Consider the following 23988-nt stretch of genomic DNA (forward strand, 5'->3'; position numbering starts at 1 on the left):
GTGCAGCCAAATCGAGGAGACCTTTAGAAAATGGCGCTGATGGCTCTGTTTTGCTTTCGTAACGTGACGTAAACTTAACGTTTTGCCTATGAAACTGAAATGATGGCATCGTACCTAACGTACTTGGTAAAGCAAAACAGTTTTCCTTTTCAGTAAAAAATAAGGCAGCTACACTCTTAAGTAAAATTACCCCTTTTGCCACACAACGATAATCGTCATCTGCACTCTAAGAAAATTTACGCCCTTTGGGGTGTATATCTGCCACACAACAATAATCTTTTCTTGAAAACGCCGCGCCCGCTACTTTCCTGTCAGCAATGCTATGTCATGCTGATAACGCGCATACCATAGAGTTTCTCACTATAACACCTAGAGGGTAATCTGGCGCCACCGTCTATGGGAGTTTCTTAAGGGGGCACCGTGCCGTCATGGGAATGACGGTATATGTGTCTGCGAGGCTCGTGTTGGCTGGTGTTGTAAGAGGCTTCATCTAAAACGTGGATATGGCTACGCAAATAACGCGTTTTCAAAGTAAAATCTTCATAAAATGTTTCCATTCACGCATATTACATCTTTACTCACCCACGATGCATGAGCAAGTGAAGAAAAGCAAGAACAGACGACCAACTGTTTCAAAGCGAGCGCGAACCTTGTCGTCTGTCCTCCAACTTTAGCGGCCCGCTGATACTTTTTACGTAACATGTAGTCGTACACACAATAACAAGTTCTCATAGTTAAACAAAACATGTTTTCGCGTAATAATAAAACTAAAACAGCTTTTCACGTGCTGTTCTAGTAGAAAATGAATAATTGTGACAGACGGAACGGTACTTGCCAAGCGCGTCTTCAAGGCGTCCTGTCTCTTCGAGAACGATGCCAATCCGAATCCACAATATACCGGCATTCCCATGCAAAGGAGGCATTGCCCATGCATACCACAGCGCAGCAGCGCCAGATTTCCCTCTAGGTAATGTAGTGAGAAACTCTATGGCGCATACCGTTCGTTACTGGGAAGCACCAATCGTCATCTGCCTTGCTTGTATTTCTTTTCTTGAAAACGCCGCGCCCGCTACTTTCCTGTCGGTAACGCAATGTCATGCTGATAAGGCGTATGCCGTTCGTTACTGGGAAGTACGAGGCTCGCAGCGTTAAAGAAAGGAAACGCGGACAAGACAGATGACGTTTATCGTTGTGTGGCAAGATACGACTCAAAGGGTGTAAACTTTTAAGAGTGTGTTTTGTCCGTATTTCCTTTCTTTAACGCGCTGAGCCCGGTACTTTACAGTAACGAAGGGCATGCGCGTTATCAACATGACATAGCATTCCCGACAGGAAAGTCGCAGGCGTGGCGTTGCAAGACAGGAAACGCAAGCAAGGCAGATGACGATTATCGTTGTGTGGCAGAGATACACCCCAAAGGGTGTAACTTTTTACCTGATAGTGTACACTCTTAAACAAATTTACACCCTTTGGGGCGTATCTTGTCCCACAATAATAATCTGTCTTGCCCGCTTTTCCTTTCTTTAACGCTGCGAGCCTGGTAGTTCCCACTCACGAACGGCATGCGCGTTATTAGTGTGACGCAGCATTCTCGACAGGAAAGTACCGAGCGCCGAGTTTTCAAGAAAGGAAACGCAAGCAAGGCAGATGATTATTGTTGTGGGACAAATATACACCTCAAAGGGTGCAACCGTTTTAAGAGTGCAGCTCAAAGCCTACGATTACTCCGTCGCCAACGCTCTTGCTTTCTACCTCGAGTCAACACACGCGACCTACACTCTTAGACAAAGATACACGCTTTGGGGTGTATATCTACCACACAACAATAGTCTTCATCTGCCTTGCTTGCGTTTCCTTTCTTAAGAACGCCGCGCCCGCTACACTCTTAGGCAAAGTTGCACCCTTTGGGGTGTATCTCTGCCACACAACGATAACAGTCATCTGCCTTGCTTGCGTCTCCTTTCTTGAAAACGCCGCGCCCGCTACTTTCCTGTCGGCAATGCACTCTCAGAAAAGTTTACACCCTTTGGGGTGTATATTTGCCACACAACGATAATCATAATCTGTCTTGCCAGCATTTCCTTTCTTGAAAACGCTGCGCTCGTTACTTTCCTGTCGAGAATGCTCTGTCATGCTGATAAGCGCATACAGTTCGTTACAGGGAAGTACCGGGCTCGCAGCATTAAAGAAAGGAAATGCGGACAAGACAGATGACGTTTATCGTTGTGGCAAGATACGACCCAAAGGGTGTAATTTTGTTTTAGAATGTACGACTCAAAGGGTGTCAACTTTTCTTAGTGTACCAGTGGTGAGGAGCGCACGTTCTACACTCTTAAAACGGTTGCACCCTTTGGGGTATATATTTGTCCCACAACAATAATCATCATTTGCCTTGCTTGCATTTCCTTTCTTGAAAACTCTGCGCTTGCTACTTTCCTGTCGAGAATGCTGCGTCACACTGATAATGCGCATGCGTTCGTGACTGGGAACTACCGAGCTCGCAGCGTTAAAGAAAGGAAACGCAGGCAAGACAGATGGCGATTATCGTTGTGGGACAAGATAAGCCTTAAATAGTGTAAATTTTTCTAAGAGTGTAAGAAAAGTTTACACCCTTTGGAGTGCATATTTGCCACACAAACAATGATCGTCATCTGTCTTGCCCGCATTTCCTTTCTTGAAAACACTGCGCTTGTTACTATCCTGTCAAGAATGCTATGTCATGCTGATAATGCACATGCCGTTTGTTACTGCAAAGTACCGGGCTCGCCGCGTTAAAGAACGGCAATGCGGACAAGACAGATGACGATTATTGTTGTGTGGCAAGATACGACTCAAAGGGTGTAAACTTTTAGAGTGTCTTGTCCGCATTTCCTTTCTTTAACGTGGCGAGCCCGGTACTATACAGTAACGAACGGCATGCGCGTTATCAGCATGACATAGTATTCCCGACAGAAAAGTAGCGGGCGCGGCGTTTTCAAAACAGGAAACGCAATCAAGGCAGATGGCGGTTATCGTTGTGTGGCAGAGATACACACAAAAGGGTGTATTTTTCTCCATCTGAAGTCACGATCATGTTTATGCATTCCGAAGCTAGAAACAGCGAGAGTTGTATGCCATAGCGATTGTATGGCAGCAATGGTGGGAAGCGGACAAGTACCTGCGGCCCCATCCATGGACAAAACTGGTAAAAAGTAATCCCCTCAAATGCGCTATTAAACTAAACTGCAAAATGCTACCTCTGCGAAATTTGAGTGTGAGAAAGCCAGCGGTTTAGCAGGAAGAGTTACATATACCTGATGCTATCAGTCAAACTTAAGCCATTGACGATGGCAACGTCTGTTTTTGTTTGCAGTTGTTCGAAGCAGCTAAAAGTAAATCCCAGCTGTCGATATGTTGTGATGGTTATTTGGTTTAATGTTCTTACCCTTTTTAATCTCAGGACAATTAAATGCAATGGAAGAGTCATTTCATTGCGACGGCCTCACTGAGCAGCCAGTTCGCGCGAGCACAGAGGACAACTAGCTCTTGTTGTAGTCGGTTCATAGTTCAAGAAAAGCACGACTTAAAACAGACACAAAAAGACGAGACATACGATACCAATTCTGAATCATAATTCACAGCTTCGGCATGATAGCACTGAAATAATCTTACTACAGACTTGCTCACCTGCTCGGCAATTTTGTGAAAAACTTCATATCAAATATTGTCACCAGTGTCGCATTATTTTTACCTACAATGAAGCTGTTATTGTTTATCACAAGTCTTTTAACTACATACAGTGATCCCATCAATACACAATGATCGAAACTGAAGCAGGAACACAGAGACACAACTGCACTGTTTTCATGCCTGTTCAGGTCAGTTTCTGCATACTTTTGTTATGCCTTGAAGAGCAAGTGACATGCAGACCTTGCAGAATTTCAGACTTGATAAAGCTGTTATCCCAATTTGGAATGTCGTGTGTATTGCCTATCAAAAGTGAAATAAAATCAAAACTGCAAGCATTCGCAATTGAGAGGAAATTTCTAAGTCATACATGTAATGAACATCACTGGATGATTGTGCTACAAAGTTCCACAGCTACAACAGATGTGACTGAAATGTTTTTGATTCTATGTTCCCCGCACTTTAGAGCCTGATGTACGTCGTAACACATTGACATTTATTACACAAAGTCAAGGTAGTGTTTTATTTTTGTTTGAACCACACATACTACTTATCTGTTGAAAAGTGTATCCTGTTCATTTCTGCTCTGAAAATGTAACTGATGCAGCCTTGAGATTGATACAGAGATACAGGCCATGTAAACAGTTTATTTACCATGTTCAAAAAGTGGTGCAGGGCCTTTTTAGATTCAGCAGTATAGCCAGTTGTGACAGCGGCAGGGTCATGCAAAAGGTGGGGCTGCCTGCACAATTTTGAAGCCATATTTTTGGTTCATCACTTTTAGGGATCTCACTTGCGGTGTGCATACATTGCAAGAGCTAGCAAACATGATGCCCTCCGCTCCAAAGAGGTGTCATGCTCAGTGTTATATCACGCAGAAGTGAAAGTATCCCAGAAACTGGTCGAACAAGATATTGGCCCCTACTCTTACAGAGCAGTATAGGGTCTTCCATACTATCAGGAAAGGTCACTACCACTGAAACCACAATGCAAAATTGAGTCACTAAATCTAGAAAAATAACACATTACCTTATATGGAAGCATCCAAGGGAAGGAAGAAAGTTCACTGCATTAAAGTTAGCTGAATCGAGGTTAGACAGAGAGAATTTGAATGGCATGTTGCATTAGTAGCTGTACAATTTATAAATAAATTAATTGTGTGAAGCATGAAACAGACACGTGCTAGTAACATAGGTATGCTGTATCATCATTTCTTGTTGCCTGTTTATGCAAGTGCACTGCACTGTTCAGATGATGATGTGTTATGGCATGAAATGGTGAACAAATTTAGTCGGCAGCCTGTGCTTGTCCTGTCTATGCGTCATGTTTCTTCATGCCGCGAATTGGCTTACTAATGAATAAATCAAGCTGCATCACCTTCAATAGCTTCATCTGCTGTAGCAGGTACATGCAGGATAACAAAACGGGGTGAACTACTGACATGGCAGACCTGTTATACCTCATGTACAACACATACCTCTGCATTAAAAAAAAAAAAAAGACTGACGCAAAATTTATTAGATGGTTATGCTCACATTTTCTTTTTTTTTTCACAGTCATCCAGTCAATGTAAATGTACACCACAGACTTCTACTTTGAAGTTGTTGAGACGCCCTCTGATGCAGACGCTGAGGTACTTGGCCCTTCAAGAAAAGGACAAAATTATTTTATTTTCACTTTATACCGAAATATTTAATGTTGAATCATTTACTAGGTCACATTTGTGGGAAAAAATCTTCAGTGGGTTTAATAAAATAATCACTAAATTAAACACTTCCTACTGAACTGATCTAATCTTCAATGCAACAAGTAAAAGATCAAGTTACAACTCGTAAGTCAGCAATAAAAAAAACGATATCAGAATTCCATAAACTGGACCTAATAATACATCTAAAGCGGACAAAATCAATGTATCATAAATCTTCCAGAAATATACTGCTAATTTGCAAGTAGGACTTTTGCAAAACCCCCGTAAGCATTATAACAATTTCACAATAGTCGTAAATTAATATACCACATTGGTCCACTTTAGATGCTCGAATAGATGCAGCTTATAGAACTGTGATATCTGTTTTTGGTGCAGAGTTATGGACATGTAAACTTTGTGCTTCAATTTTTTAAAGAGTTACCAGCTTTGGGCAATTTTTGTAAAAAATTCCAGGCCCCAAGTCAAATTATGCTTCCTAGAGTCACTACAATATAACTCTCTGAAATACAACCAAGTTCATTCAGATCGGTCCAGCGTTTGTCTCACTAAAGCACTTCTGCATCTTACGTGTTCTTGAAGAGGGAAATCGGAGTTCATACTGAGCTAAAGTTTTCTCTGAAGTCCCATTCAGGTGGAACATCGACCATCACTGGCATACTGTCGAGATTACAGTAAGCATGGGGTGAGGTCCGCCAGAAGTAGCATTGAAAATTAGGTAGCAACGGAAGATGGGAGGCAAGCTTGCTGCTTCCAGACTTCGAGATGACTGTCACTTAGTGGCATAGTGGCATAAATGTGATCATTACCCCACCCATTCATCCCAACAGCTCCATGCAACTCCGACACCTTTGGTCTAAACAGCACGAATAATAATGAATTTCAGAGTTTCACACCCTAAAGTTGAAGATGTAATGGGGGGATGTGGAATAATTTTGTCACTTGCAGTTAACGTATGCCTGAATCTAAACTCACTGTCAATTTTGCATTTCACTCCCATCAGAATGTGGCCGCCAAGGCTGGGCACCAAACCTGTACTGGATGCTCAGTAGTAGAATGCCACATCCGCTGAGCCACCGTGGTGGTTTGTCCAAACAGTATGCAATAACAATTAAACGAAAGGCAAATCTGGTGATTTCTTGAGCTGAACGGATCCCAATGAAGTTCGTATGTATGTTCTGCTGGGCACTTTGGCCATGTCCATCAAGCAGCATGACTGTGTCCGTCTCCCTTTCTTGTCCCATTAGTATGTGAGGTTTCAGCTCTATGTGACCATGTAAAGGGCTGTTCACTCTTAGAGGAAACATCTGAGCACCCAGTCGCATACAGCAGAGCGCCTGATGTGGCCACTGGGAGAACTGCTTGCGCAAGCACGTTAAGAGCTAAAGACAGAGGCGCCTGTGACGTGTCGTCTGCTACTCTGCCGGCCTGTGCAAAGCCTCACTTTGTTCGGGCGCAGTGAATCTGCTTGCATCACAGTGCACTGTGAACGAACACCAATCTTCCATATTGCCATATGTGAAGCGCTGGGTGTTTTTAGGACAAACTGCTCAAAAGGGGTAACAAATTGCTCTGAGAACAGTTGCTTTTTTTTTACATGCGACAGCATTCATGACGCACTTCTTGGCATTTTTCGTAACGCTTAACAGTCAGAGGAGCTGACAGATATGATACAGCATGACCCTTTCGGTTAATGTGTTGTGTCACTCCTTTTTCTTTATGTTTGGTCTATGTCTTCACTCGCTTAGTATGTTCTACCCCTCAGTCAATCTGTTCATTGTGCAACAGCAAACAGTAAATGTGCATTATTACACTGGTATAGATCACAATCTGTTACTGTTGTACACCTGTGTAGAACAACTGTACTTAAAGGGACATTAAAGGCAAATATTAAGTCAAGATAAAGTGATAGATTAATGCTTGAGAACGTCTAAAGCGTGAATACCCTATTGCCGCGAACAGGGCTTTAGTAATCGAGAAATTGAAGTAAATGCAGAACACGATTTGAGACACCGCTGGGACATTCAAGTCCGATGATGTAAGCACTCCTCAATGTAAGTCTGTCAATATTACTCAATCACTTGTAATAAAAAGATCCTTAAAAATTAAATTAAATGAAATTCTGGGGTTTTACATGCCAATACTCCAACATGGTTATGAGGCACATCTTAGTGGGGGACTCCGGGTTAATTTTTATCACCTGGGATTCCTTAACGTGCACCAAATGCATGGTACACGGGTGCTTTTGCATTTTACCCCCATCCAAAGGGGGCTGCGACGGCCACCATTTGATCCCGCAACCTCAAGCTTTGCAGCCACTAGGTCACCACAGTGGGTTAAAAAGATCCTTGCGTCACATTATAAGATAGAAAAAAATTCTACTTGTCCAGTTCTATTCAATATTTAGAAAAAAACACTCATTCACGATCGAAAGGTTTCGTTTTCGCTCAGCTCCATGCCGCCCACGCTTTTGCGTTTCAGTAGTTTTGGTATCGTGTAGCGCTGTGCTTGTTTTGCTGGCTTGCAAAGGTAATACAAACTGCAAGTAGCAGAGAATGCCACGTTAATGTGATGTCATGGGATACCCGAACAGTCCATGCTACTTGATCAAGAGCAGCTGCAGTGGCGGCTCCAATGCCCTGTCTTGGCTCGACTTCTCTATGGCCGTGCGTTTGCGTATTGTGAAAAAAAAAATGTAGTGCTGTCTGTCAGGTACCGTTTTACTCACCGACGGCAATGAAGGGCGGTGTTGGCTTATACACTGTCACAACTCCCTGCCCAGGGGCGGCCGATTTGAATTGTGCTAAAGGTATGCGGACCCTTCAGGCGCGATTTTCTCCTAAACCAAGTCATTCCATAGCACAAAACAGGCGCTGTGAGGTTTCTGGAATGGTATTTTCGCAGTCCACATTGACTTAGTATTTGCCTTAGTGTCTCTTTAATCTTGACCTGTTACCAGCTGCAGGTGCAGCATTGGCTGGACTGCCAATTTGATGATGGGGCAGCTGACAACATGACATGACAAGCGAACACTTGCGGCAAGCATGTGAAAAGAACAGGTTAAGCATTATCATGGTTGTACTTTCATACTTTCCGCCATTTTCCACAATCCCCAGCAAAAGATGCCACCCCTAGAAGCACTGCCATTGCTGGTTCATGGAAATGCAAAGTCCCCTTCCTCATGTCTGACCAACGAGTTTGTGTTTAGCAGCAAAACAACCTAATGTGTGGACACAGATGGATGCTCGCTTCTCAGGGACAATCATTCTAGACAGGAGCAGCAGCACCACTTCAAGACATGTGCTGGAAACCCGTTTTATCAAAAAGAATGGAGAATGAAGCCACCTATTGCATTGCCCACCTTAGGATATGAATTCTTGTGCACCTACATTTGCTGTGCATGCGTCATGTGATATTATTGCAAACTTTTTTTTCTCCATGCATAGCAAGATGTATACTATATAGTATGTGCATACCCTTCCTGTTAATGAGCAGTTCAAAGCAGCACTTGTGTTCATCCGCTTTTCCTGTGTGTGCATCTTTTTTTTAGTGCCAAATCCCCTCAACAGTCATGGTCACAAAATCTTGTAACAGTAACTTGTTCAGTTCATGCAACTAGACCCGCAACATTTTGAAATTAAATGCTGCTAATCTTTCTGAAACAAAGAACTTGCGAGATGTATTAAGAAACAAACAAGAAAACAATACAAGAGCGTGACATGGTTGTGGGTATGTGATCCATTTTGGATCAAACCACTGACAGAGGAACATTCTCCAGTACCTCAAGCTGCAGAGACAAATGCAAAATACATACTAACAACAGAGCATACAGATGGACATTCCAGCAAAGAATATAAAAGCATGCACAGGGCCTCACCAACAGTAGCCTTCTTCAATGCTCCATACTTCTCTCTCAACTGAACAATGTCGTCCACAAATGTGGCCACATCTTCTTCAGATTCAGCAACGCTGTTGAGCACTTCCTGTACAAGGCAACATCTTTAGATTAAAACTGCAACTTTTAACTTCAAAAGAACTTCAGTTTGGCCTAGTTGGTGTTTACTGCATAATATACTGACCGCTAATAAAGACGAGGACCGGGGAAGACAAAACAAAATGACGACACAAGTGGCAACTTTCATCTGATTTATTCATGGCAACACGTGGCAAAATATAGACAAATATAACATGCGCAGAACGCAGCAACAAGACCACTCATCAGCCTTAACACTTAACCACTTAACAAAAAAATCTAACTACGATTGAAACAGCCTAATGGAAGTATCACTAACACAGTCTTGGCCTTTCTTTCTTATATGATATGCCTCCAACAGCTCGCATGCAGACTGGTCCTGGCTTCTCCCCAGAATCTTTATCTCCTTGAAATGTGGTTTACAGGGGCAGGCATTGCAATGCACAGAGAACTGCACCAGTTCGTCTTTAGTTAACTTTTGTTCATGTTCCCTGGCTCGATCATTCAAGCAACATCCCATCTGCCCTATGCAAGACTTGCCACACATCAGGGGGATTTCATACACAACTCCTACATTGCATTTGGCATACGGCTTGGCATGGTTCTTGCCACAGCCTTGCCTTCCTTTAGGATCACCGGAGGGCAAAGTTGCGCGAGCTTAAAAGGGGCTGAAAAGACAAGGGGGACTCCAAACCTGCCTGCTACCTTCCTTAGGTTGCGAGTGACCCTGTGAACATAGGGTACCACTTCAGGTCTTACGGCAGTAGTAGCCGTCCTCACCCTTACTTTGCTCCTTGATCCTTTTACCTTCTGGAGGAGGGTTTCCACCACTGGTATTACCATCGAGTCAGGGAACCCTCCCGTCTTAGCTGGGAAATCTGATTGTAAGCTGCATCCTATGCACACACAACTTCCGTAGAGCCAATTCTAAACAGAGTGTCGCTACTCCTCGTCTTACAATCTTTGACTGGGAGGAGTCATATGGCACCAAACCCTTCTGTGCCCGTGAGAAATACTGCCAGCACGCATGGCCTTTAGCAAAGGAAATGCTTAGGTCTAAAAGAATGCAGAAAATTTTTAAGTGGAAGTTCGTGGGTAAAAGAAAGGCCTTTACCAAGTTGTCCAAAAATGGATAAAATGCCGTCACAAGTAGTTAAACTGCCTTGCCCGTTAAAGGGCCCTTCACCAAGTCTGGCCATATTGAGCTGACAAGCGCAGAGCATACAATGTGCGCTAACGATCGTGTTTGCAAAGAATTACGTCGCTACACACTGCGGAAAGTTCTGAAATTTCAATCTGAATGCCGTTTTCCCTTTCCCTTGTAGCGACTGTGTTCCAAGCTATACGGTGATGTACTCGTGTCCCTGCACCTACATACTCGTGTCCGCAGTGTGACATCGCTCGTGGTGACATGCGACTTCGAGAATTATTCAAGGAAACATCTGTTACTTGTGTGATCTGTTGTTTGAATTGACGAATTGAAGTTTACAGAAATAATAAAACACACAAACGGAATATCTGCATGTTTTTTGTTGTACTTCGCACCGAAGCAAGAGAGATGTACTTCCGCTTCGTCTGCTTGTTCCCACGATCGTGCAGTCACGTGCACAGGTACCGAAACTATGCCATTTTCTACCGTGTTCCAGTACGTGATCATGCTCTGCGATCCACTTGTTCTGCGTCAGTATTCGTGTAGCACTGAATTTTATCACTAGTCATGTGTCCTTGTGTGCTGCACGAAACCAGACAATAAGAACAGCTCGCATGCGACACCGTCAGCGGAAATGTGCATCGCCAGGGGGGGGGGGGGGAGAAGAGGAGGAAAAGAAAGTAAAGGCGGGGCTCGTGGTCATGCGATCTTCGAGGTCCGGTATGGGAGAATGGAGGGAAGTAATTTCGCTTGCGGAGGCTAGACGACAGGGCGAGTGGAGAGTGTGTCTTGCTTGGCAGTGGAGCTTGCCTTCTGAAATCATGGGTTCACGGCACTGAAATATTTCTATCTTGGCTATTAATGAGCCGATCCGAAAAATTTTTGCGGCAGAGTGCTGCCTAGAGGTCAGGTAACAACTTCCAGCGTATAACCAAAATTTGCTATGGGGCCCGGTGAGGGACCCTTTAAGAACAATTAAAAAGTCATCCATATATCTAATAATTTAATAATATTATGGGGTTTAACGTGCCAAAACCACTTTCTGATTATGAGGCACACCGTAGTGGAGGACTCCGGAAATTTCGACCACCTGGGGTTCTTTAACGTGCACCTAAATCTAAGTACACGGGTGTTTTCGCATTTCGCCCCCATCGAAATGCGGCCACCGTGGCCGGGATTCGATCCCGCGACCTCGTGCTCAGCAGCCCAACACCATAGTCACTGAGCAACCATGGCGGGTATCCATATATCTAAAAACTTTCAAAATGTTTAAGAACGTGCCTCCAAATGCCTCATCAAGCGTCCTGTGTACGGCAGTAGCTATAAAAATGTTGCACAAAAGCGGCGCAATGCACGAGCCGATGCAGATTCCACGTTTCTGCAGAAATAACTGTTTGTCAAAATTAATAAAAGTACTATTAAGATAAGTTTCTAAAAGTCTTAAAACATCTTCCACCGAGATACCAGCTGCGTTCTGGTAGGGAATAATGACATTTGCTTCAATATCTTTTCTAAAACAATGAAATATCATTGTTTCCTGTTAATCAACATTATGAACTTATTCTAATAACCGGCACAGGACCTGGTGACAGATGTGTGCTTTAATTTGACAACAATTTGATACAAACTCTCTTTTCCATCACCTCCATATTTCTCGTGGAGAGAGAAAAGTTCCATTGATTATGACTGATATTCAGTTTCATTGCAGGAGTCTAGTTTTTCCAGTGCTACATAATTTTAGAATGAAAGTGATGGTAGAGAGCAAGTCTAAAGCAACTCAAAAACAAACAATGCACTGTGGTGGCATGTCACCTGGAAGAAACACTGCCCTAACAGCAGAGAACTGTAGCTTAAAGGGGCCCTGCATCGTGCCCTAGAAGGCTTGTTAAATGGAACCGATGGCATCGCTTTGATGCGGCGATTTTGCATGCCTCGTAGACCAGACGTGACGAACGAGAATGCCACTACAATGATTGGTTAAAAAGATAATGTGCGATTTAAAATTTGATCCATATTCTGAGTACTGCAAAGAAAGCTACGGCATTATGTTTTACAACTACTGTAAGTATCACAGAGCCAGAGGTGTGGTGTTGCAACCACAAGAACGATGCATCACATGCCAAGCACTTTGGCGCACCGATAGCTGGCTTACAGAAGCTGTTGTAACCATACAAGTGGCTCCAGGGCCTTCGAGATTAGAATGCCCAATTGCGGATGCCATGTGAACACCATGGAATGCCACTAACAGGCTGAGCAGAATTAGAAACCGTGGCATCCCGACTTCTGCTAATACCCTGCTGTTATTGGGTGGCATCATATGAAGTCACGGGAAAGTGGAATATGCACCTTAAAGCCACGAAAATTTGAGTGGAAGGTAACTCTCACTTTGCTTGTATATTTAATTTTCTCTGATTGATAACTTGGCTTTATGTGAGTCAATTTTAATAATTCTTTTGTTCTGTGTTCTATGACATGCTGAAAATAGGTATAGAGCATGTATAGTGGCCCGAAAATGGCATTGCAGTGCCCCTGAGTACTGACACAAAATTTTGAAGTGGAGATAACGTGCGCGATCGATTTATGTGGGCACACACACATTGCCTGCAAATATCAGCAGCAAATATAGCTTAGAAAATATTTAAAATCAATTTTAATATACGTATATACAGCCAACCAGAAAACGCAGCACCTTGCGACATCGACATCAAGAAATGATTGTAAACAACCGAGAAAATGCTACGTCACGAATTTCCGTTGGCTGCCATGCAGCTTACATGTGCTCTTCTCAGTTGTTGCTTGTAGTGGGATGCTCTCCGTGTTGATGCAACTGCAGAATTAAGCAGCAGTTTTTGTTGTGTCCACACATTTCGTGCACTATCAGCTTGACTGCGCTGCACTGACCACGCACGAATTGCGAGTACAGCATAATGCCGCGTATATACTGCGTTGTTGACTTCTGCTGAAGACATTCAGGGTTGAGAATAGCGATGCATTGTTCTCCCCATGACAGCCTTAACTGGCAGAAGTGGATCGAGTTCGTGTGTGCCACTGGACGCTTAGAGTGGACCCCGCTGAAGAACAGCTGAAAAACGGCTACAATATCCGAGTCTCTGCTTTCTAGTGGGTTGAATCGAAAGTGACTGGCCACATCTTATACAGCGGCGACTACCGCCTGCAGGAAATTGTTGCCACTGGATGATGAAAACGAGGACAACAACGAAAACAACGATGGCGATGGTGCCGAGGACATTGCAAAGCATGTGCAGGCGTAGCAGACAAACTAGCAACACGAAGCTTGCACGCTGGCGTGCATGTCAGAGCAGACGTCAGAAGTTTTTGTAATCATGTGCCCAGCTGTGTTTACATTCCTTCTCTGGCCCATCTCGTTGCTCTCTGAAACCAAAACTTGGACTGGTCGCTACAAACAAGACTCCAAATAATTATCTGTCGTGCTCTGAAGTAAATGAGGTTTCATGCCATGATTACTGGGTCATTAGCTACTTATTAAAGCAGAAAAAAAAAAAGACAGATCGAAATTTTTGGTGTCAGTACTCCTTTAAAGGATGCTAGGGAAATGAAGAGGCAAGAAAATCTTTAAGAGTGTTCTTTTGCTCTTCATAAATCTGTGGATACAAAACGCTGCTGAAAAATATGGACAGCAAGAAATTTTTACGTCCCTTTGCGTTCAGGAAATTCCCTTTCAAAGTTTAACATAGTGCAAACAAACAGGGACAAAAGGCATGAAAAATACGACATGGTGCTGTGTCACCATTTTTCCTGCCTTTTGTGTCTGTTTGCACTGTCTTACACATTCAAGATGAATCCTAACCAACTCCCCTACCTTGTCAATGTGCTTCAGTACATTCAGGCAATATTGCAACTTCAGTTAATAAGTGTTGTAGGGTCCCTATAATGCTTAAGTATACCTCCCTTTAATCAATGCGTACCTCTAATACAAATGAGAAAAGTAATGTCATCATCATCATCATCATCATCATCATCATCATCCTATTTATGTCCACTGCAGGACGAAGGCCTCTCCCTGCGATCTCCAATTACCCCTGTCCTGCGCCAACCGATTCCAACTAGCACCCGTAAATTTCCTTATTTCGTCGCACCACCTAGTCCTCTGCCGTCCTCTACTGCATTTCGCTTCTCTTGGTACCCATTCTGTCACCCTAATTACATGACCTGCCCAGTGCCATTTTTTTTCTCTTGATGTCTATTAGAATATCGTCTATACCCGTTTGCTCTCTGATCTAAACCGCTCTCTTTTTGTCTCTTAAAGTTATGCCTAGCATTCTTCGTTCCATCGCTCTTTGTGCAGTCCTTAACTTGTTCTCAAGTTTCTTTGTCAGTCTCTAAGTCTCTGCCCCATATGTCACCACCGGTATAATGTACTGATTGTATACTTTCCTTTTCAATGATAGCAGTAAGCTCGCAGTCAGGAGCTCACGATGTCTACTGTATGCCATCCAACCCATTTTTATTCTTCTGTGAATTTCCTTCTCATGGTCAGGGTTCCCTGTGATTAGTTGACTTAGGTAAACATACTCCTTCACAGATTCTAGAGGCAGACTTGTGATCTTGAACTCTTGTTGCCTTGCCCGGTTATTTATCATTATCTTTGTCTTCTACATATTAATCTTCAGCCCCACTCTTACACTCTCCCTGTTAAGGCCCTCAATCATTTGTTGTAACTCATCCGCAATGTTGCTGAATAGAACAATGTCATCGGCAAACCGAAGGTTGCTGAGGTATTCACCATCGATCCTTACTCCTAAACCTTCCTAGTTTAACAGCTTGAATACTTCTTCCAAGCACGCAGTGCATAGCAGTGGAGAGACCGCATCTCCTTGTCTGACCCCTTTCTTTATAGATGTCTTCCTACTTTTCTTGTGTAGAATTAAGGTAGCCGTGAAATCTCTGTAGATATTTTCCAATATATTTACGTAAGCGGTCTGTACTCCTTGATTACGTAATGCCTCTATGACTGCTGGTATATCTCTACTGAATCAAATGCCTTTTCGTAATCTATGAAAGCAATATAGAGAGGCTGATCGTACTCTGCGGATTTCTCAATTACCTGATTGATGACATGGATGTGATCCATTGTAGGGTATCCCTTCCTGAAACCTGCCTGTTCCCTTGGTTGACTAAAGTCCAGTGTTGCCCTTATTCTATTGGAGATTATTTTGGTCAATATTTCATATAATACTGGGAGTAAGCTAATGGGTCTATAATTTTTCAGTTCTTTAACGTCTCCCTTTTTGTGGACTAGTATAATGTTTGCATTCTTCCAGTTTTCTGGGACCCTTGCAGTCAATAAACACTTCGTATAAAGAGCCGCCAGTTTTCCAAGCATTATGTCTCCTCCATCTTTGATTAAATCTACTGTTATTCCATCTTCTCCTGCCACTCTTCCTTGTTTCATGTCTTTCAAGGCCCTTCTGACCTCACTGCTAGTGATAGGAGGAGTTTCTGTATCCTGTTCATTACTGTTTCTAATCGAGGTATCCTGACTCTCTGGGTACTGTAGAGGTCAGTATAGAATTCTTCCGCTGCTCTTACTATATCTTCGAGATTGCTTATGATATTACCCTGCTTATCTTTCAGTGCATACATCTTAGTTTGTCCTATGCCAAGAGCAACAGTCAAATCAGTTGTTCTTTACAATAATTAGCTGCAGAATGCTTACTACTCAGGGAAAAAAAAAGAAAAAAGAAAAAGAAAGTTGGTGCACCAAGAATGACCCAGGGTATCTCCTGGCAAGAGTGCCCACATGTATTGTACATAGACACCACCATTAAAACAAGGAGCTTTACACTTATTCAACATATTCAACACTTAGTCAACACAGATCTGCATCTGCATGCATGCTGAATCTTACCCTCAGTTTGGTGTGGAGCAGATTATGCAGTCTATGCATGTGGTTCACCATTTCAATTGATCCGCTAAGCAAGCAAGAAGAGAGAGAAAAAAAAGAGAGAGCGAATGTAGTTTTGCTGAAACATTTTTGCAAAACAAGCAAGCACTGCAACTTGCGGTATAGCCAATATGGAAATCTCAGAATGCCGTACAGCATGCTTTTATAAATATTCTTAAGGTTGACTATGTTGTAATGATGAAGGTGAGGACAAATCTCGGACTGCTACTGCTGCCATGAGGCTACAGCAAGCACTCAGTGTGTCTGCTGTCAACCGACATTCGATTATTTATGCTCCGACAAATTTTCATTATGTTGTTGATGACTACCATGTCCTGCAGTCTTACATTCAGCGAAGAATAGAAGACCAATTCTGAGATTTTCAGAATTTGGAAGTATTTTTCTCATAAACAACACAAGACCAATAAGATGCACTTTGTTTAAGAGACCAACAACAAATTTTATTATAGCAAATTTTTCCAGTGCTATGAAAAGCATACCATCCAGGATGTGCAATCCTTAAAAAAAAAAAAAATTCTGTGATCTTGCTTGCCATAACCACAATCTGATTATGAGGCACACCACAGTGGGGACTCCAAATTAATTTTGACCATCTGGGATTTTTTAACATGCACCCAAATCTAAGTAAACAGGCATCTTTGCATTTCGCCCCCATCACAATGCAGGCACCGCGGCGGGGATCTAACTTGCAATCTTGAGCTTAGTTCCGGCTACGCCATAACCACTGAGATACTGAGGCAGGTGATGCCCAATGCTGCAGCAGTTACGTGGTAAATGCATGGAACATTTCTGATAAGACTTTTCATCTGCAGTTATGAACATGCTCAATTAGCCTTATGCTGGAAAATGATAAGTGTGTGTGATAGTGATTGTACGATCGTATGAGGGGAGCCAACATGTGTGGCTCTAGACACAAGAAATTGATATTTAACCTATCAAGACGAGCGTCATGAGGTGCATGCTTCTAGGACTGTTGAATTCTTTCAGATAATATAGACCCAATTTAAAAAATGTCCTGTTGAACTGTCCTTTATAACTGTCCTAGTGGTCTTTTATAAAGCGAAGTTTCCTTTGTCTTTGCAGTCGTATGGGTGAGGCTAAGCACATAAAACCCCACATTGTGGGATTATGTGGCGTTTGAATCTTTGTCCTGGGACCAAAGCACATTCTCAAATCCAGGAAAATGTATTTTGTCAGGCAGGCACATATTCACTATGCTGCAAAACACAGTGCAGAACCCAAACAGTTACATACTTGTTACCATGAAGCCAAACAGCACAAAACCTCTGTGGTGGGAGAAGAATGAACGGTTCCTTGCACATGTTAAAAATAAACTTGCATGCATCATGCATCTCTTTGCATAGTATTTAATTGAAATGCTTCAAGAAAGCTTCGCTTAATGTTGATTGCATTAGTGCATTGTATCTGCCATAATTTTACCCTTCGGTCATTTCGAAGCCAAGATCCTGGAGTAGGCCTCATTTGATAACAGTCTGGTACAATCAACACCACTTTATGCACATAGCCTTTACTGCGCAAGCATAAGAAGTTTTGTGTCTTACAAGGAAACCACAAACTGCATATGAGGACACTGGAAAATTCGCAAACTTCGAAGTGTACTAAGCACTTACGCATGCCATCATAAAATAAGTTAAGCTTTCAGATGCTCATTCTGCCACTCTACTGATTACCGTGATGGCAGCATTGCTTGTAAATGTTAACTTACTTTACGTTGTAATATACTATGAAAAGTGCAGAAATACATAAAATGAAACACCACGAACAACAAAAAAGCACAGTGCACTTGATGACAGTTAACTTATGTACCCCAGTTTGGGATTACATGGAGCAGCTACAATGTTAGTATTAGTTTCACAGCATAATGTAGTGGCATACAGTTTTTACATGACTCCGTGTCAATTTAAAATTAGGTCTTTTTTCACTTCTGCCACCTTTTTCAATTATTATCGATATAAAGTACATTCCTTTCATTTTCACCATAATCTTGTGGCACCTTTCAGTTGGCTTTGGTCTTTTTAAGTTTGATTCTATTCTGTTTATATTATGCATTCTGTTGGCAAGTCAATCCTGGTGGTAGCATTTGTGGAATGCCAATCAAAAGAACAAAGAGCAATGGCCTGAAACACAGGCATTGTACATTTTTCATGTGAATTTCTTTTATTTGGGCCGTTGTGGCACAGTAAAAGTTCTCAAACTTGCTAAATTCAATCGTTGGCTCCTTTAGAACACACTGTACTAGTCTATTTTACCAATGAAAAATTAACAAGGCCAGAGCAGATGCTGTTCAAAACCATGACGGCACTACTGGCTGGTGCGGGAACATTAAGGTGGTGTCCTGCCACCCGTATAATCCCCCTTCCCCCCCCGTCTTTTCTTGCTTAACAAGCCTCTTCTTATGGCACGAGTGAGTGGGATTTTATTGGTATCCTTGAAAGGTAATTTACTAATACAGCTAGAATTATTGTTACCTTTATTGTCAATTTAAGAGAGCCGAGTCCTGTAGCTCTCTACAGTAATCTATACCTCAATAGTAAAAAGCACCATGCAATGGAATTTTAAGCTATTAATTTGTCAGGCAACATCTAGATGAAATGGTGCAATGGGTATTAAAGAAACTAACAAAGGCTGGAAGCTGCACTTTGTTAAGTGACGAGTTGTGTTGAATGGCCACTCACTGTATTGGATACAGTTGCTACTGCATGTACACAGGCAGCCCCCCCCCCTTCCTGAAATGCATTCACCTCTATTATGGAGTGTTTAGGTTTCAGCTGATATTAGCATTGCACAGTATAATTTCACAAGTTTGTTTCATATTATGCCCAGTGTCTTTCTCAATAAAAGCCTTTTCTGATGCCATAATTTGGTTGTTGCATCTGATATACAATGATAATACTAGTAGCCCCAACATATGCATTTTAATTTTGTGCACAGTCAACGAAACAGCTGATAATACTGAAGTAGCTATCAATACAAGAAACTTACCATTATGTACGGTATCATTGCATATTAACTCTTTAATGGTGAGTGTTGGCTACAGGTAACATACCAGAAAAAAAATGCTTTCGTGCTGAGTTTCGGCATTGAGTATGAAGTTTTCGGCTAAACGTCTTCGGCCGACATTGAATGACAGGCAGTAAGTGTAATTTGGTGGTTTTGAGCAGGAACACAGGATGAGAAAGAAGAAGTTTGGCATGCTACTGACTTTCTTTTCAAAGCATGCTCACAGGAGACAGACTGATGCAAGATCTCCAGCTGCCGTGTTGTCACACACATGATGTAAAGCAAGTGAAATGTACACCTATGGTTCATATATGAAGAGGGCTGTCTGCAAAAATCCCAAACAAAGCCATAGGTGTCTTGGGGTGAAGCCCACTTCCAGTTTCTGCCTGGTGTTTATCATGTTCCTGAAAAGCTTTCAGAAAATATTTTCTTTTCATTGATTATGCTTATTCTTGATGTGTTTTGCATATTTACGAAAACAACAATTTTTGGGGCTATATATATGTGTCGTCATTAAAGGGTTAATTGCACTGTAGTCTTGCAGCCTTGAACTCTACTCGCTCTTATTTGCTGAGGCCACTTCAGACAAACCATTCTCAAAACTTGCCCGACAATGATGATATACAGTTGAACCTCATTCGAATGAAGTTGCACGTGACATAAAAATACCTTTGTTATACCTGATATTCAATATACTACATACTGATATCAACAAGAAACATCTTAGATTTACTTCCGATAAATCTGTGTTTGTTTTATCAAGGTTCTGTTATACCGAGGTTTGACAGTATATCTGAAGTTACTTCAATACGAAAACTACACTTAATAAAATCAAGCACGATATTTCCTACTAATGAATACACTCAAAGTTTCAAGAGTGAGTATCTTGGGCCGTACACAGCAGCGTGAGCATGAACTCAAAGGCAATATTATGGAATTCTCTTTAACCGGCATGTCTTTTGCAAAAATGAAAAAATAGCACCAATGATGAGGTGACACAGGTTTTTGATGGCATGAACGCAAACAAGGCATCTGCTCCTTTATGAAGAAGTAGTGCTGTGTGAACCTTACTCAGCAGGCAGAGAGTTCAGGACTTCACAGAAAGCCCCCTGGTGGATGCTGGCAGCAGAACCAGGGTACATGCGGTAGTCTGAATGACCAGGCTCTCCAAGGTTCACTATATGTAGGGGAACTGCAGAATAATGCTTGAAAGCACTGCAACAAAACGGAGCACAAGCGTCAGCTTCAGAATCGTGATCAACACCTGGCCTGGTGCACCAGACGGAACACCAAAGTTAAGCTTTCAAGTGTAAGTAAACGGCTTGCAGAAGAAGTTGAGAAACAAGTATATTATATGTAACACTGTCAGACTACAGAGTCAAGAAAACAATTGGTGTCTTTTTCAGGTTCGGCCACACAATGCTACTTGATACAGTTCAGGTCAAATAAATACCAATGAAGAAATATGAGCAAAAGACGGGCCACACAGGTTACAAGCAGGATTCAGAGCCTTAAGTTTTGATTTGGATTTTTTATATCAGAAGTTTCAATTCAGTGACTCTTACTGGAAGACAATTTTCAGTTTTTTGTTAATAACTTTATTTGCATCAAAAAACTTGCTAGCATTTTAAAGTGTCAGTTTGCATGATGGATTACTGGTGTATTTTTCTGTTACATTTTATACAATGTTTTACTTGTTTCCCCAGTAACACGAATGTTGGGTGGGTTAATTTTATCTATGGCAAGTTGTTACTTCTACCCGAGGCACTGCGTAGACATGGTGCTAAATAAAGCTAGCTAATGGTCACTGGGTTTATAAAACCTTAGCCATATGCACATGTGTCAGTTAAAACAGAATGTTCAACAATAAATGTGACCTATATTTACCAGTTTTTCTGTTTTAATGGAAAAGTATGAAGCCTAACTATAAGAATTCTTGTTCCAAAAGTATATATCTCTAGCTCACATTATTTCATTGGGGTTAATACAGTCGGTGTTTCCACTGCCTGAGTGCAAGCATTAGAGATAGTATGTATTGAGGGAAGGATGCTTGTCTAGAACACTTGAGCTGCATGCTCTGGACTGTGCGGTCAACATCTAGCGATAACACCTGGCTCAAGACCGACTGGATGTGAGAACGTGAGGCTACTTTTTTGAGATTCCTCATCTTCTCTTGTTCTGCTGGCATGCTTTGACAGCTGGTTTTGCCATCAGGAGTGCTGTCTGCAATGCCATTCTGTGCAAGAATCTTGAGGCATGGTGCAAGTGATGCACATGTAGAGCAATGCATGTAGATATGCATCCACATGCGTGTAAGCACCATGATGATGCAACTATAGCTGATTTTCAAACTCTATGCGCATGAAACATTCAGAGCATGAACCAAACTGTGTAATTTTTGCTTTTGTTCCATGACGCAACACCACAGACCTGGTTGCAAAAGCAGCTGCCAAAGCATGCAGCAGCCAAAGTTGCGTGAGAAGGTCAGGCATCCCATGAATGTAGGTGTGCATACTCGCATCCAGCCAGTCTCGAAAGAGGATTCATCACGGATGTCACTTGCACAGTTCCAAGCATGCAATTCAAGCATTCTAGACAAGCATCTTATCCTCTATGTCTGGTTCACATGCCTTTTTTCATGGGTTTATCAGCACTTTCACTTCCCGAATGTAAACCTGGAACACACTGTGCGCAGCGTGTCCTAAAACACAGTGCTAGTACTAAGCAGTGAGGCTGGCCAGCAAGATTTTGTAAGCTTTTTTTCCCCAGAAGTAAAAATCACATGAAAATAAGGACATCATTAGCATGCTATCTTTATAATAATGGTGCACATGTGCCTTGAGAAGAGAGGGGAAAGAAGTTGAATTGCCAAATTAGTTTGGCCATGCATGTCGCTTCGGGGAAGAGCTGCTCATAGTCAAGAATATACGCACGGATCTGTGGACCGTAAGAAGACGTGCTCCATGGAGTGTGTTGCATCATTGGATGAGGTGCAGCCTCTGAAGAGTGCCAGCAGGAAGTAATTTCCATAGCCTTGGCCAAGCTTTCGAACCAATCGCTGGTGGAGCACTTGTTCCCGCAGGGATGTCTGCAGGCTTGTGTTGCGCCTGAAGCGGTACCACCCAACCACCTCCTAGGAAGGAAAACGTCCCATAGGCATGTCACAAACAGGTGCGCCATGGGAACAAAATGGAACCAACAAAATAATGCAGTCACATCTTTGGACCTCAGATACGTTCTTGATGCTATGGCACTCTTGAATATCACACAAGAGTTCACTCCACAACATTTAGTGTCGCATGCGAAATTCAACAGGTAATGAAGGAAGGCTACTCTAAATTCTGGTTAAAGTAGGGAATGTTCCGTGACAGCGTCAAGTGTCACGAAGTTAGCTTTTTTTTAAAAAAAAAAGAAACAAACAAACAAAAAAAGGACAGCATGGAAAGGTTGTGTGAAAGGCGTTGATGTCAATGACAAGCAATAATATTAACACCTGCTTTGCAGCTACATTCCACTCGGCACATATAATAGTTCGAAAAAGCTATAACAGGCTCCCGAATAAAATGCCTCTTGAATCAATTCACTAATAAGGGTCAGTATCGTACCTTTTGCTTGTCTCGTAGCAGTGCCGACAATTTGTCCGCAACTAGATGACACTTTTTGTCGTAGAATTCGAAAAGGTCACACGAGATAATAGAACATATTTCTGAAAGGAAGAAAACCAAACTGTAATGCGATCGCCGTACCAAATATGATACAGTGCTTCCAATAAACTGTGAGCGAAGCAGTCAGCTTACTGAGGTTAGTCTCCTCTTTTTCGCCGTGCAGCTGCGCGTCACTGATCGTATCCGTTATACGACTTGATATTTCTCCCAAGAGAAAACCCTCCTAAAAGATAACATAGAAATGAGCGATGTTCTGCGTGCAACAATGGAGTGCCTACCTGGTCGCCAGGACTGTTGCAATGCTCATATATGAGCGTAGCCAGCAAAGGACCACTGATGGTGACCGTAACTGTAGCCATGAGCTAAGTTGCTGAAAAATATTACAGAAATTTCACATGCGCTTATCGCATTAGGACACTGACCCATTAGCAAAATACACAGTGGCGCGAGTGTTTCGTGTATAGCTTTGTATCTACACCAGGCACAAAGAAACCGTTCTCAGCACACGGTTACGTATGTACATGTACATTGACTCTATCGGATTGTGCATACAGACGGCACATGTGGGCTTGTTCGTTAGTTTATAAGTATGATACAAGATTGCATACCTTTGCATGAACTCGGCCGTGCGTTTTATTTCACCCCGCCGAGCTTCTAAGCGTCTTACGAATTGCCGATCATTAGTGGGGCGGAAACTTCGTCAGTTTCCAATCATACCTACAACGCCCCAGACGGCTCTACACTCCACGATAGCTGCTGATCTGCGGCTACTCGCTCGTAGCCAGCAACAGAACATAACGAAAAAATATTCAATGTCTGCTTGCGCGATTCTTGGAAAACCGGAAAGACGTCACTTGAGGG

The 23988-nt window shown here is 42.4% G+C and overlaps 1 protein-coding gene across 2 annotated transcripts; it reads right to left on the reverse strand.

Annotated features, from left to right (window-relative positions):
* Positions 1–4295: 4295 nt before the first annotated feature.
* Positions 4296–23954, reverse strand: LOC126543956 (BRISC complex subunit Abraxas 2-like). 2 transcript variants are annotated; one of them, XR_008608491.2, is made up of 10 exons: positions 23736–23954; positions 23406–23497; positions 23260–23350; positions 23068–23168; positions 22396–22595; positions 20534–20677; positions 16385–16448; positions 9249–9354; positions 5202–5309; positions 4296–4408 (listed from the first exon to the last, which is right to left on the reverse strand). XR_008608491.2 is itself a non-coding variant. In XM_050191117.3 (9 exons), the coding sequence occupies exons 2-9, from the start codon at positions 23484–23486 to the stop codon at positions 5257–5259; spliced, it is 840 nt and encodes a 279-aa protein (XP_050047074.2). In that variant the 5' UTR covers positions 23487–23497; positions 23736–23954; the 3' UTR covers positions 4296–5256. The 2 variants fall into 2 exon arrangements, 1 of the variants encoding a protein (XP_050047074.2); XM_050191117.3 differs by having other exon boundaries at positions 4296–5309.
* Positions 23955–23988: the final 34 nt, after the last annotated feature.

Source organism: Dermacentor andersoni, chromosome 1 (assembly GCF_023375885.2).
Source record: "Dermacentor andersoni chromosome 1, qqDerAnde1_hic_scaffold, whole genome shotgun sequence".
In the NCBI taxonomy this organism is placed as follows: Eukaryota; Metazoa; Arthropoda; class Arachnida; order Ixodida; family Ixodidae; genus Dermacentor; species Dermacentor andersoni.

Coding starts and splice junctions, on each gene's coding strand:
- LOC126543956 (XM_050191117.3), bottom strand. CDS start 23,486: ATGGCTACAGTTACGGTCACCATCAGTGGTCCTTTGCTGGCTACGCTC. Junction 23,169..23,259: donor AAAAGAGGAGACTAACCTCA/GTAAGCTGACTG, acceptor TCTTCCTTTCAG/AAATATGTTCTATTATCTCG. Junction 16,449..20,533: donor CTGAACTCTCTGCCTGCTGA/GTAAGGTTCACA, acceptor TTGCTTGCTTAG/CGGATCAATTGAAATGGTGA.